At 32.9% G+C, this 13964-nt stretch overlaps 1 protein-coding gene across 1 annotated transcript in view; it reads right to left on the reverse strand.

The window, feature by feature from the left end:
- LRP1B (LDL receptor related protein 1B) overlaps window positions 1-13964 on the reverse strand; it is a 2172360-nt gene that overhangs the window by 839152 nt on the left and 1319244 nt on the right. The window contains 1 exon segment of the mRNA XM_020984719.1: window positions 907-987. Within this exon segment, the coding sequence (XP_020840378.1) occupies window positions 907-987 (81 nt within the window).

Raw genomic sequence — 13964 nt, forward strand, 5'->3', positions numbered from 1 at the left:
GAAACATCAAAATTATACACAGCTGATACAGTAGTCATTATGGTATATATTTTATTCCTAGTAAGATCTGACTAATGAATGAAATTATTTCATACATGAAGCATAAAATAATTAAAGAGTAGAGGTAGAATTTATATGAAATGGTAAGAGTTTTGGTATAATTGGCACATAAATAAATGATCATCCCTTCCAGGCTACCCTTTTTCTACTTGTGCCCACAACCCAATTATACTTTCTCTGATATTTACACATTGAACCCAAAGAAATTTTGTTCAAACCCCGCCCCCTATTCTCTCCAGAGTTTAAAGTCAACTTACTACCTGTGTGCATGTTTGCAAGCATATGTTTATATGGGAGCTGAAACTTTAAGAACAACTGGTTTATACCATTACCTAACTCTGAATAACATTTTTTTAAAAAATCAACAGTTTAAAAAAAGTAAAATTCAAATAATTAAAAAGGAAATTACTCAAGTTGTAAATATCCAATTCTATTTATATAATTAATTTTATTCATCTACTTTACTTTAAAACATGACACTCCTATTTTAGTGTAAGAATAGAACTATTGGAAGTGAGAAAATTAAGGCAATTTGGACTTATAAATTGTGACTTGTAAAATGGCCATTGTCTTGGGGAGCTAAATATTTCAATGAATAATTCTGAAGGGTCTAGATAATTCAGATAATTTCCTCAATAGCTCCCTTCACTTGGTGTGTATATTTAGTCTATACACACATGGACTTATATACGCAGAGGAGTTGAAAAGCTGATCACCTTGGTGTGTCAGTCCCCTCTCTCAGCATATGTCACAAGTTTTCTACTTAGCCTCTCTGAAGGAAGATAGTCAACAAGACAGCCAAGTCCCCCATCAAATCAGATTATATTGGAAACATTTGGTACTTGCCTGAATCACAGTGCCATTTGCTGCTAATGCATCTTCCGTTTTTGCATATAAACTGAGTTAGCGGCTCACAGGTTGGGAATTCTGTGAAAGATAAAGAAGTGTCCAATAGGAAACGTGTTAATGACTGTGCTGAATTTAATTTGTATCTCATTTACTTATGTGATCAGAGCTCCTCTCCAGAGTCTTCACAAAAGGCACAGAGGAATCATTACATCTATGACTGAAGTGGTTGTAACTTCTTGAGGACAGAGGGCACACATAATTTTAACATCTTTTAAATGAGTACTTTCCAGTGACTGAAAGGCAAGGAGAATCATTTGTTGAAGGACAGACAGGAACTGTTGTATTGCTAGCAAAATGAATAGATGTCAAGTAATGGGACCAGCACACTCGACCTCCAATAAATGAAAAACAGCTGGATGGAGCTCTCTGCTCTGGTACTTTGAAACATTGTGCATATGTTTTAAAGAGAGGCCTTGCCTGAATACAGATAGGGAAAGTAGGGGAGTGTCAAAACTAAGACTGCTGTCGCGGAACTACATCAGATAAATATGGAAGAAAAAAAATCAATCAAAGCAGCTACTTAAACTGGGGAAAATTTCAACTGAATTTTGATTCTGACATACCGCGAAATCCTACCAAGTGCATTACTGGTTAAGGTTATGAGTGTAGACAGAATTTGAATTCCTATGCTACATTGACAGAATCACATATGAAACATGTTACCTTATGCTACCAAAAAAACCCCCCTGGAACTATAGTTTGTGAAAATAAGTTCAAAAAGGATAATAAGTGGCTATATATGAGAAATAACTTCTCTGATCTGAAGGAAAAAGAAAACTTTTTTAGTGCTTCCCTTGAAAGTAAATGCTATCTTTCATTAGCAATGACCCAAATTAAAGCATGAAGTAATTATATATTGATATAAAGGAGAGAATATTGGCCACAGGCATAAGGAACTGTTGCTGCAATCCTACTTGCATAGTATCATGTAATCTTTGTCACCTTCAGGTAACAAAACTAATATTGGATGACAAATAAAATGAGAAGACACAGAAAACTTTTGGGAAAACAAAACAAAATGCCAAAAAGTGACAATGAGGGATGAAAAAGTCAGACTAAGTCCCCCAAAACAAATATGTTAAGTAGCTTCTAACTTGGAAATAAGATTAGAAAGGAGAGAAAAGCATAACAAACTGTGCAAAAATTAAGGATTTAGAAGATCAAGGTTATTGTAGGAAGTCCAGATAGAATAAAAAAGAGGAGGAAATCATCAGAGAAACATAATTACCAAACACATTTCATCTCAGGTTCTCAGAATATTTTACTAATATTCCCTAGGAGTAAGTTTTATTATTCCCATTTTATATAGAGAGAACATAATTCACCTAGAATTTAAATGACTGATTCAACACCAGGTCTTTTCGACTCCCTGAGGAGCATTCACAGAATCATAAATCCTCAAACATAAGAGTTCATTTAAAAGACATTAGCAAAACAACTTTCACTTTACCCACCAATTGCCAGGAGAAATTGTCATACTAGATCAGATAGTCCCTACACCTTAGTCTCTTAATATCTGTTTATTGTATTAAATTGACAAATCCAGCTGATCATTGTAACAAATGACATTTTGTCCAAGGATATTGTTTTCCTACCTACTGTCATGGCTCCTGGTCCCCACCAAGGTTATTAAAGTTGTATTTTAATGAATTATTAATCTTTATAGAAATAATATACTTTATTATGTATATGTATTATGTAGTGTACAATTATGTAGTATACAAGTATTATGTAGTGTACAAGCAGGAAATCATCTAATCTTACCATTTTAGAGAAAAGAAAGTGCACAAAGAAATCTACAGGAATTATGTGGTTTGTCCAAGGTAAAGTGGTTAATAAATTTACAAGCCAGGACTAGAACCTTGGTCTTTTCACTATTCTTTCCATTAAAGACCATGACCACTTTTTCAGTTCATTTTGATCTACCATCACTGAGTTCATCTAAAACTTTATTTTACCCTCATTATCTATTTGCAATTATATATTACTAAATATATGTTACCTGATATATTATGATAATATGTATTACCTGATTGTAATATCTAATATTATCTATAATATTACCACCCCATGTGAATAAAGAGTTACTTTCTTTACCACCAGTATTTTAAGTAGTGCTTCTTCCTAATTGTCTTTGGTATATATATCTGTCCAATCTCAAGGGCTAAACTCTAATACTTGCATTTTGACATTTGGTAAACAAATCTGCATCCATAGAAGCTAGTTTCTTCCTAATGTTGAGGACTTCTATCATACTCCCTCTCAGGCTTTTTTTCTTTTTATTTGTCTTTATATAGCATTCCCTTGATTACTTAGTATCCCATCTTTAGACTTTCCATATATAATGCCTTTTTTGAGGTGCTAAATAGTAATAAATATAACATTTTAGGTACAGATGTGTTCTATAAGGATAGGCTAATCACAGTGTCATAGAGTTATAGACTTAAAAGAAACTCGAAGGTTATCTCTTTCAATGTCATCCTAAAATATGAATCCCTCTAAACATGCTCAGCAGAGGCAGCTGGTTGGTGCATTAGATAGATTGCTAGCCATGGAGTCAGGAAGACATATCTTTCTGAGTTCAAATCTAGCATCAGACATGAGCTGTATGACCCTGGGCAAGTCATTTAATCCCTATTTTCTCCATTTCCTTATCCATAAAATGAGCTGGAGAAGAAAATGGCAAACCGTTTTAGTAGGTCATGAAAAGTTGGACATGACTGAAAATGACTGAATATGAGCAAACAACCTTAGCAAGTTTGTTTCCAATGCCTTTCCTAAGAATGTCCAACATATTTTTGGTCTTCTTTGTCTACTAGACTTTCGCGTTTAGGAAATACTTTATGGTGAGCCTTAAATACTCTTTCTATGTTACCCTTCATAGGGTGCAAGAACAGACAAAGCTAATTGTTATTCTGTATTTGATTTATGATGAGATTAAAAAAATCATTGGAGGCAAATGATCACTCCATCTTATCAGTTATTTGGCAAGATAAGCTAGGAGATAAGATTTCAAAGTGTTCAAATAAAAAATAGGTCTAATGACTTAAAACTCCACCGGAGAAGCAAGCCCAAGAAGAATGAGACTCTTTCGAGAAACAAATTCTGACAACACAAAGAGAAATTGTTGTAATGTGGAGGAAAAAGAGGAATTTGTTAAATAAACCATGGTTTCAAGGCAAGGGAACTTATTGATAAATTAATATTTTTAAAAAGACATGCATAAGACCTTAGGAGAAAAGTAAAGTCTGCAAAGGCTGAAAGAATCCTCTACGGTAAGGTAATGAGAGGGTACAGACTAGAGTTGCTCAGAATGGACAGTCATGAACGAGATGCTCTCTGAATCACTGGAAGGATCTTCCAGATAATTCAGAAATCAAATTTATCTCAGAATTTGGAGAAGAAGAACAGCTCTATAAGACTGGAGAAATGTAAACATTAGCACAATTTCTGAAAAAGGGAGAATATGGCTCATATAGAGTAATCACTTTAATATCAATTCTTGCTAAACTGCAGAACACCTAATTAAAGGAATATTTATTGAAGTTTTAGACAGCAAAGCAGTATTCACTAAAAGCCATCAATGATTTAGCAAGGAAAAAGGTCACACCAGAGCAACTCAATTTCTTTTTTTGGTCATGATAATTAGATTGAAAAATCAGGGAAATATCTTTAAAAAGTTGTTAACAGATTTCAGCAAACATTTGACAGTCTTTCATGCAATAGCATGTTCTTATGGACATGATGGCGAGAAAAGATATAGTCTAGCTCAAGGATTAGCAAACTATGGTCTGTGAGCCAGATTCTATTTGTTGCTTGCTTGTGCACAGCCCTTGAGCTAACGTTTTATCTTTTTAAGTACAGCAAAACTTCGTTTAAAATATAAAAAAAAAAAATGGGGCAGCTAGGTGGCACAGTTGATAAAGTACTGGCCCTGGAGTCAGGAGGACCTGAGTTCCAATCCAGTCTCAGACACATAACACTCACTAGCTATGTGACCCTGGGTAAGTCACTTAATTCCATTGCCTAGACAAAATACACACACACACACACACACACACAAGTAATATAAAATAACATTATATAAAAGATTATATATTATATAAAATAAATATAACAAAATATTATGTATGTTATGTAAAATATTATATACATATATAATACAATATAAAAAACCCAGCTTAAGGTACAGAAATAGGACCAGGATGAGTCCTGGTATAGCCAATGGTACATATGGGTGTGTGAATTTGGAAGTGATTAAAAACTGAAATCTAAAAGTAGTTGTTAATAAGTCAGTATTGACTCCAAGGCAAGCCCTTGGCTCTATATTGGTCATCATTTTTTCATTACATTAACTGAGAAAAAGTGAAGGTATGATATTTAGACATTAGCTATGAGGTGTTTAATTTTGTATGTGCCTAATGTAATCTGAAAATCATATTTTTAAATTAACCAATGGGATGGTATCTTCCTCTTCAAATCACAGTTAGAATACTGGAAGTTTATATAGAGTGTCTGTATTTCTCTATGGCGCCATACTTTGAGTTAATGAAAAGGCAGAAAAAAATGAGATCTAGCAACTCTGTTTACTCAGTCTAGTGCTATTTGGAATGATTTTAGATAGTCCAAGAAATAGCCATGTTCTCACAAGCAAACAAAGTTTTAAAAGCAGCAGAGAATAATACAAATCCACAAAGTGAGGTTGTTAAGCACAGGAATATGTACAGAGCACTCTGGGAACATCATCATACCTTGTGGTTTACTTACCCTGAAGTGGAGGGAAGAAACACTCAAATATGGTACACAGTTTAAACATGCCTATGATGTCAAGCTTTTATATGCTAATGCATCATATTTCTCCTTAAGACAAGAGTGGTTGAATTAGCTAATATATCTTTGTTTTAAAAAAACTGTTGAATTAAAAATATTTTAATTAGTTCAAATGTGTTTGTAACATATTCAAAAGTTGAATGGTAATCTTAGCAGACTAGTTAGGCCCAGAGGGTCAAACATTTACCATTTCTCAGTTAGCTTGTCTTTTACTGCCTAGCAACCAATCTGTGCGTTGCGTTTCTGTCTATTAAAAAAACAACAACCAGTTATGATCATTTTAACAATGAACAGAATGTCTTCTTTGAGCTCCTAGGTTCATATGCCATGTCTCGAGATGTGAAGATTGGAGAAAGTTAATTTTTTTAACCCCCCCCCATTAGAACATAATTATAAAACTTGGAAGGAGGAAGAAAGGGAAACGAAGTAATGTTTGGAGATGAAAGAATGCATCATAAAGCAGCCATACACCATCCCAATTATTATCATGACATATAAGAAGTGGAAAGAAAAGTTAAAATGCCAAAGGCATAATTTAATCAATACTTGCATTTTTTTTTCCTTGCTACCTGACAAGATAACGAAAACTGTGTGTTTTTCAAGAAATGGCATGACTGACACTAATTTTTTCCCCTTAAACAAATGATAAAAGAGATATTTAATGTTTCAGATAAAAACCACAGACATGAATTGTGAGTATTAGACAAATTTTGGAGAGTCATAGTTCAACTAACTAAGCAACCAACCAAGGACTCTAAGACCTGTGATAAGTGAAGTCTTAAGGTATTGATACAAATGAACAATTTGCTTATTACTGGTCTGGGACAAATTAATTGACTCACACTACCTTTCTTATTTTGTGGGGAAAGGGGTGAACTCCCAAAGTGGAAACTCCTTTCACTGACTCAGATTAGCAATTTCCCTGTAATTTATAGCTTTAGGGAGTTGCCTGTGGAATTCAGAGGTTAAGTGACTTTGTCCACAGTCACAAGGCCAGTACGTAGTACAGACAGGACTTAACCTAGGAAATCTTGACTCCAAGGCTAGACTTTTATAAAACAGAATTGTATTAATCTGCAGTGATTCAATGGAAAGAACACTGGAGAAGATATGGATTATGATGCCACTTCAGGAAATTACTAGTCATATGACCATAGGAAAGCCACAATATTCCTAATCCTAAATCTCTTCACCTATAGGATAAGGATATTCCTGTTACCTACTTTAAAGTATATGATGAAGAATCAATAAGATAATATGTGCAAACAAAGTCTTTATAAAATAATTCATAAATACAATTTAACAAACATTTTAAAATGTCTGTTATGTTCAAGGGCCTATAAGACATGTAAAGATAAAATAAGAGACAGTACCTGACCTCAAGGGGTTTATATTGTAGCAAATACTATTAATATTGTTTTTTTTAATGGAAACTGTTGCAATATCTTACTGCCTTGCCAGTTGTCTGAGTTCTAATAACCTCAGAAGTTGGTGTAAGTGATCTATAAGATCTGTTCTAAGATTCTATGATTCTGTGTTTTTTTCCCCAAGATGGAAGTGGTAAACAAATGAAAAAGCTTAAGAATGCAATTAAAATACTTATCTCTGAGCTCAAACACTTTACTCTGCCAAGGAAGATGACGACCAGGCTTTCTCAGGCAAGGAACTAAATTGACTAAATTTTAGATATACTACTATTTTATTCTTTTTCGAATTTAACCAAGGTAATAATTACAGAGTTGGGAAGCAGTCTCCAGAGGATATGCTGAGGACAGTTAAGGGAATGGGACCAGACAGTAGAGGTAGACTCACAAACAAAATTAAGCATGAGAGTAGATAATAAGGAAATGCCATAGGAATGAAAAATAATAAAAATAATTGCCATTCATATAATACTTTACAAATATCTCATCCTCACAAAAACTCTGGGAGGAAAGAAAAAAAAACTTCTTGCTAGAATAGAATAGCAGTTAGGAACTTTCAGGATAGGGATGAAGAGACCGACCACACTTCAATAATTCCTGAGGGCACTGACATCATAGTGTCATAATTAATATACATAATGACAATTCTGAGTCATCAATAAAAATTTACATTATAACATATTCTATGCAGTTATAGTATACTAGATAATACTTATACTCTATAAAATATAGATTTATATTCTACTCACTATGGTATAATTTTGAACATAGTTTTTGAAAGATTTCTAAAAATTTCAGCTAAAATCAGGTTTTAGTTCCTAAAAGGCATTCATCTGGGGGAAAATCATTTCCTTTTTATGTATTTCAAACACACAGACACACATGCATACCATCTTGAAGACATGGATTAATAAGCATTAAATATTTTCATTTTTGCAGGTACTGGGATAATTTTTATTGGTTATATTTTTTATGACTTACAGCTTATCTACATAGATAGCAGCATTAAGTCAAATTTTACAATTCTTCCAATTCATCATGGCTAGTGCTTTTCTTTTAAATACCCTATGTAAACCTTACATAAAAAGGAATTGCTAGTGTAATGGCAGAAGTACTCAATTTGGAGGCACAAAACCCATTAATTCCAGGTTTGCACTTTTTTTATGATACCATGATATATCACTAAACCCCTCTACACCTCAGTTTCTTCACCTGTAAAATGGGGACAAAAATATTTGCACTTTTTGTTCTTAGTATTGTTGTAAAGATCAAATTAATTAGATTTAAAGTTCTTTGTAAACTTTTAAAAATCAAATAAGTGGCAACTATTGCAGTATGAAAAATTTTAAAGATTATTTCCAAATACTATAGAATTCCAACATCCTTATTCATTTTCCTTATAGGATGTACACATACATATATGTATATGTACATATACATACTACATACATACATATACATACACACATAATCTTCTGTCCTTCAAAGTACATATCTTTTCTTCTTAAAATAATTCTTTTTAGATTAAGGTCTTTTTCTGAATTGTTTTATGTCATAAAGACAACACTCCACAAAACCAAACAACTTATGGATATAAATGATTTGTGAAAGGCTCAAAAAACTAAGCTTCTTCTACCATCTAGTGTGGTAGGGGAAACCAGGGTTCATTCCTGTGACCTTTCTTTAAATTGATTTTCCAATTATAATGCTAATACCCTTTCCATCTCCTTTTTTTCCCTTTTTTTTTTTTTACACTGCTGTTTCCAGACCCTAGGCACTTCTGGAGGAAGTGCTGAAATAGGGTAACCAGGAAGATATGCTGACTATGTGTTAGAAAATTTAACAGTACAGTGCCTTATTCCCATATGCCTCACAAAGTGGTTTCCTATAATTTTGTTTCCAGGAAAACTTTACATTGTAAAAGCAAGAAAGAACTATGTATATATGTGTGGGAGGAAGAAAGTACAAACTCTACTAAAGAGTACTTTTATACATATACCGGTAAATGTCTTTGTTGTCCCCATGCCCCCTTTGGGTAAGGAGAAATCAGTGGTTGAATAGATTTTGGACAGTATCACTGTCTTACTTTTCAACTGATTAGCAAAATAATTGAGGGAACTCAAGGTCGGGAGCATGGATACAGATGGTAGGATACTTGGAGTTGCAGTCATTTCCAGTCATTATTCATTTCTCTCTTCTCTGTTATCCCACAAGAAAAGCTCATAGAACAATAACTAATGCCAAAAGGAATTCTTCTGAATGCATTATAGGCTAATTCAATATGGATTGAACAATATCTTTTCAGCCTTATTCAGATACTTAGAAAATAATCTCAGAAGCATTATCTTCAAACCCAAAGGATACTGATGCATAAAAAAGAGCAGCAGTCATTCAGGCAATTAGAATAATTCATGCTAAAAAGATGTGAATTCATTTTGATTCCAAGGTAAGTGATTAAACAATGAATTTTGATTTTTCATTCCAGGAAAATATTAAAGAGAGTGTTAATTTTTAACAAATTAGATATCCCCTGTGAAAGGTGAAAACAAAATACAACAAAACACACATAGGTTCATTTCTAATCAGTGTCAAGCCCCAAATCATATAAGAAAACAAAAAGTATATCCAGGAAACCATTTATTTGGTGTTTATCTGTGTGGTTTTTAAGTATAAGTTCTAACATATCTTAAGGCTATTTTTTTCTCTTTCATGTGAAGTTATATCTCCGAGTCAAGAAAAGGTGAAAATAACTTTTATCTTTAAAAAAATCTCTCAAAATAATTTCTTGATTAGAATATTGATCTTTATCTTATGCTAAATCTGTTCTATTGGGTTTCTCTGGTTAGCTTCTATTTTCAAAATACTAATAACCCACAATATCATAATGGTTTAAATAATGGCTTTTTGGTGACAGCCTAACAATATCTACAATTCCCTGGGATGTTTTTTTTTTTAATAAGCATTTCTCAAATGCCTCCTCTGTGCAAGACAATGTGTTCAATGCTAAGAATACATAGATAAGGCATGAACTTTATTGTTTGGAGGTTTCTTTCTAAAAAAATGAATTCACTAGCAACATTAAACATTTGTTTAGGGATATAATTTATTTAATGGTCTTAGCTTCTCAGTTCTAATACCACAGTAGAAGTTAGCTTTTATTCTTGTTCCTTAATGTTGATGAATATTGAGCTGATTGTTCAATATGCAAGAAAACTAGTGAACTGAGGGGGAAGGAAGGGCATAGAAGGGAAAACACAGAAGATATGAGACATTCTAAATGAATTATTGTCTGTATGAGAATTGGCATGTGCAGTTAAGAAAAAAAAAGTATCCTTTCTATTTCCATTTAATTTTCTCAAGAGATCTGTCATATCTAAATTTTCTAAGATTTTATTCATCTTCTTGACTTCTTTTTTATTTATTTTATTGCGAGATTTATCTATCTGTTAGAAAGGAATGTTGAGGCCCCCCACTAGTACAGTTTTACCTTCTGTTTCCTCCTGTAATTCATCGAACTTTTCCTTTAAGAATTTGGGTGCTATGCTATTTGCTGCATATATGTTTATTACTGGTGACTTTTTCACTTTAGCTTTTTATTTAAATATAAATGTAATGAAAAAATATCCACAGCCTGTTTTACCTGTGTAGTTTTAGAGCCCCAGAAATGATGATAAATAACAACATTAATACTAATAATTGAGTGTCTTTGCATATCTAAAAACATTGAGATGTAATAAATGATAATAGATATGTGAATAGAAATAAAATACATGATTAATGAAAATTTCATGCAGGATAAAAGACACTGAATCTAGAGTTGAAGAACCTGTGTTTGCCACTTCCTATGACTTTTTATTTCTTGTTTCTTAATACCTCTATTTGATTAAGTAATTAACCTGTTTGGCTCTCATTTTCCTAAGCAGTGCAGAAAAATGTTAACACGCTCAGTTAGGAAAATAGCAAAAGCTAATATAAGCCCCTTCTCTAAGAATCAGTTGATTTTTTTTTTTGATGTTAGGCAATAGTTTTAACTCTGATAATGGCCCATTTCAAGGATGGTTTAATTTTTGAATTCTTAAGAATATATTGGGACCTTTAATTATAGTAAAGGAATTTAGCATGTCAGTTTATGAAGGATAGTAGCTTTTGATGTATAATTTTGGCTACCAGATTTTATCTTTCTGTATATTTAGTAGATGCTAAATATGTTGAAAACTTTCTGCCATTTCCTTATTTAATCACTGTCGACCAGTGGGTCTAGGCTCCTTAAATATAACTTTTCTGTGATGTCCTGAATCATGGTTATAGATTTCTCTATGTCTATTAAAGAAAGGCAAGAATTATTATTATTAGCAGTTATTGACTATACTTTAATATGTTACAGGGAGAGATCCCAAAAGAGGGAAGAGGAGAGATTCTGATGTTATAACTTGTCATCAGATATGAAAGTACAGGCAAAGTGCCTGTGTGCCCCTGATACCTCAGCACTGAATATCTCCCATTTTGACCCTTTGCACTTAATACTGTTTGCCTCAGTTTCCTTATCTGTAAAATGATCTACAGAAAGAAATAGTAGTATCTCCGTGAAGAAACAAATCCAAATGAGGTCATGATGAGTTAGATTGAAATGAAAAAAAGACTCAACATCTATCTAAAACCATCAGTAAACATTATCTGTAATGGAGATAAACTGGAAGCCTTCCAATACAACCAGGAGTAAAGCAAGAATGTCCATTTCACCATTATTATTCAATATTTTATTAGAAATGCAAGCTATAGCAATAAGACAAGAAAAATAAATTGAAGTAATAAAAATAGACAATGAGAAAATGAAACTATCACTCTTTGTAGATGACATGATACTTAGAGAAAGCTAAAGAATCAACAAAAAAAAACCTAGTCGAAACAATTAATAACTTCTTCAGAGTTGCAGGATCTAAAATAAACCCATATCAATCATCAGCATTCTATATACTACTAACAAAACCTAGCAGTAGGAAAGGGAAAAAGAAATTCCATTTAAAATATATGCAGATAATATAAAATGTTTGGGCGCCTACCTCTCAACACAAACCCAGGGATTATATGAATGCAATTACAAAACACTTCTCACACAAATACAGATTTAAACAATTGGAGAAATATTAATTGCTTATGGATAGTCCAAGTCAATATAATGAAAATGATAATTATGCCAAAGTTAATTTACTTATTCAGTGCCATGCCAATCAAACTACTAAAGAATTATTTTATACAGGTAGAAAATAGTAACAACATTTGAATGAACAAAAGGCCAAGAATATTATGGGGATCAGTGAAAAAAAATCTATTAACAAAGGTGCACTAGCAGTTTCAGATTTCAAACCATATTACATAACACTAATCACCAAAACAATCCAGCACAGGCTAAGAAATGGAGTAGTCTATTGGTGGAATAGATTAGGTACACAGTACACAGCAGTAAATGACCATAGTAATCTAGTGTTTGATAAACCCAAAGATCTAAGTTTTGGGGTAAGAATTCAACATTTGACAAAAATTTCTGGGAAGCTGAAAAGCAGTTGGCAAAAACTAGGTATAGACCAATACCTTACACTGTACACCAAGATAAGGTTGAAATGGATAAATGATTTAGACATAAAGGGTCATATCATAAGCAGGGGAGCATGGAAAAATGTATCTGTCATATCAATGAATAAAGGAAGAGTTTATGACTAAACAAAAGAGAGGATAATTTTGGTTGCATGAAATTAAAAAGTTTTCTCTGCACAAACAACATTAGAAGGAAAACAGGAAACTGGGTAAAAAAATTTGCAGTGACTTTCTCTGATAAATGCCTCATTTCTCATATGTGTAGGAAGCTGAATCAAATTCATAAAAAGAAGAGTCATTCTCCAGCTGATAAATAGTTAAGGGATATGAACAGTCAGTTTTCAGAAGAAATCAAGCTACTAACAGCCACATGAAAAATGCTCTAAATCACTACTGATTTGTTCTTGTTATTGTTTAGATGTTTTGGTCATGTCCAACTCTCTGTGAACCTGTTTGGAGTTTCTTGGCAAAGATACTGGGGTGGTGTATTTCCCTTCTTCAGCTCATTTTACAGATAAAAAACTGAGGCAAACAGGGTTGAGTGACTTGCATAGAGTCACATAGCTAGTAAGTTTCTGAGGCTCAATTTGAATTCAGGTCTTCCTGACTCCAGGCCTGGCACTCTATCCACTGTGCCACCTAACTGCTCCAGAGAAATACAAATTAAAACAATACCGAGATACTACATCACACCTATCAGATTAACTAACATGACAGAAAAGGAAAAGTGACTAGTGTTGGAGAGGATGTGGGAAAATTGGGACATTAATAAGCTGTTGGTGGAATTATGAACTGATTCAACCATTCTGGAGAACAATTTGTAAGTATGCTGAAAGTGCTATAAAACTGTGCATACCCTTTGAGCTAGTAATTCTACTACTATGCCTGTATCACAGAGATATAAAAGAGAACAAGGAAAACACACACACACACACACACACACACACAACAAATATATATATATGTGTGTATATATGTACATATATGTATACATATGCATATATATGCTTATATATATATATATATATATATATACATACAAACAAAATATTTATAGCAGGTCTTTTTGTGGTGACAAAGAATTAGATACTGAAGGAATGCTTATCAATTGAAGAATGGCTGAACAAGTTGTGGTGTATGATTGTGATG

Source organism: Phascolarctos cinereus, unplaced genomic scaffold (assembly GCF_003287225.1).
Source record: "Phascolarctos cinereus isolate Bilbo 61053 unplaced genomic scaffold, phaCin_HiC Scaffold_726;HRSCAF=1367, whole genome shotgun sequence".
Classification (NCBI taxonomy): Eukaryota; Metazoa; Chordata; class Mammalia; order Diprotodontia; family Phascolarctidae; genus Phascolarctos; species Phascolarctos cinereus.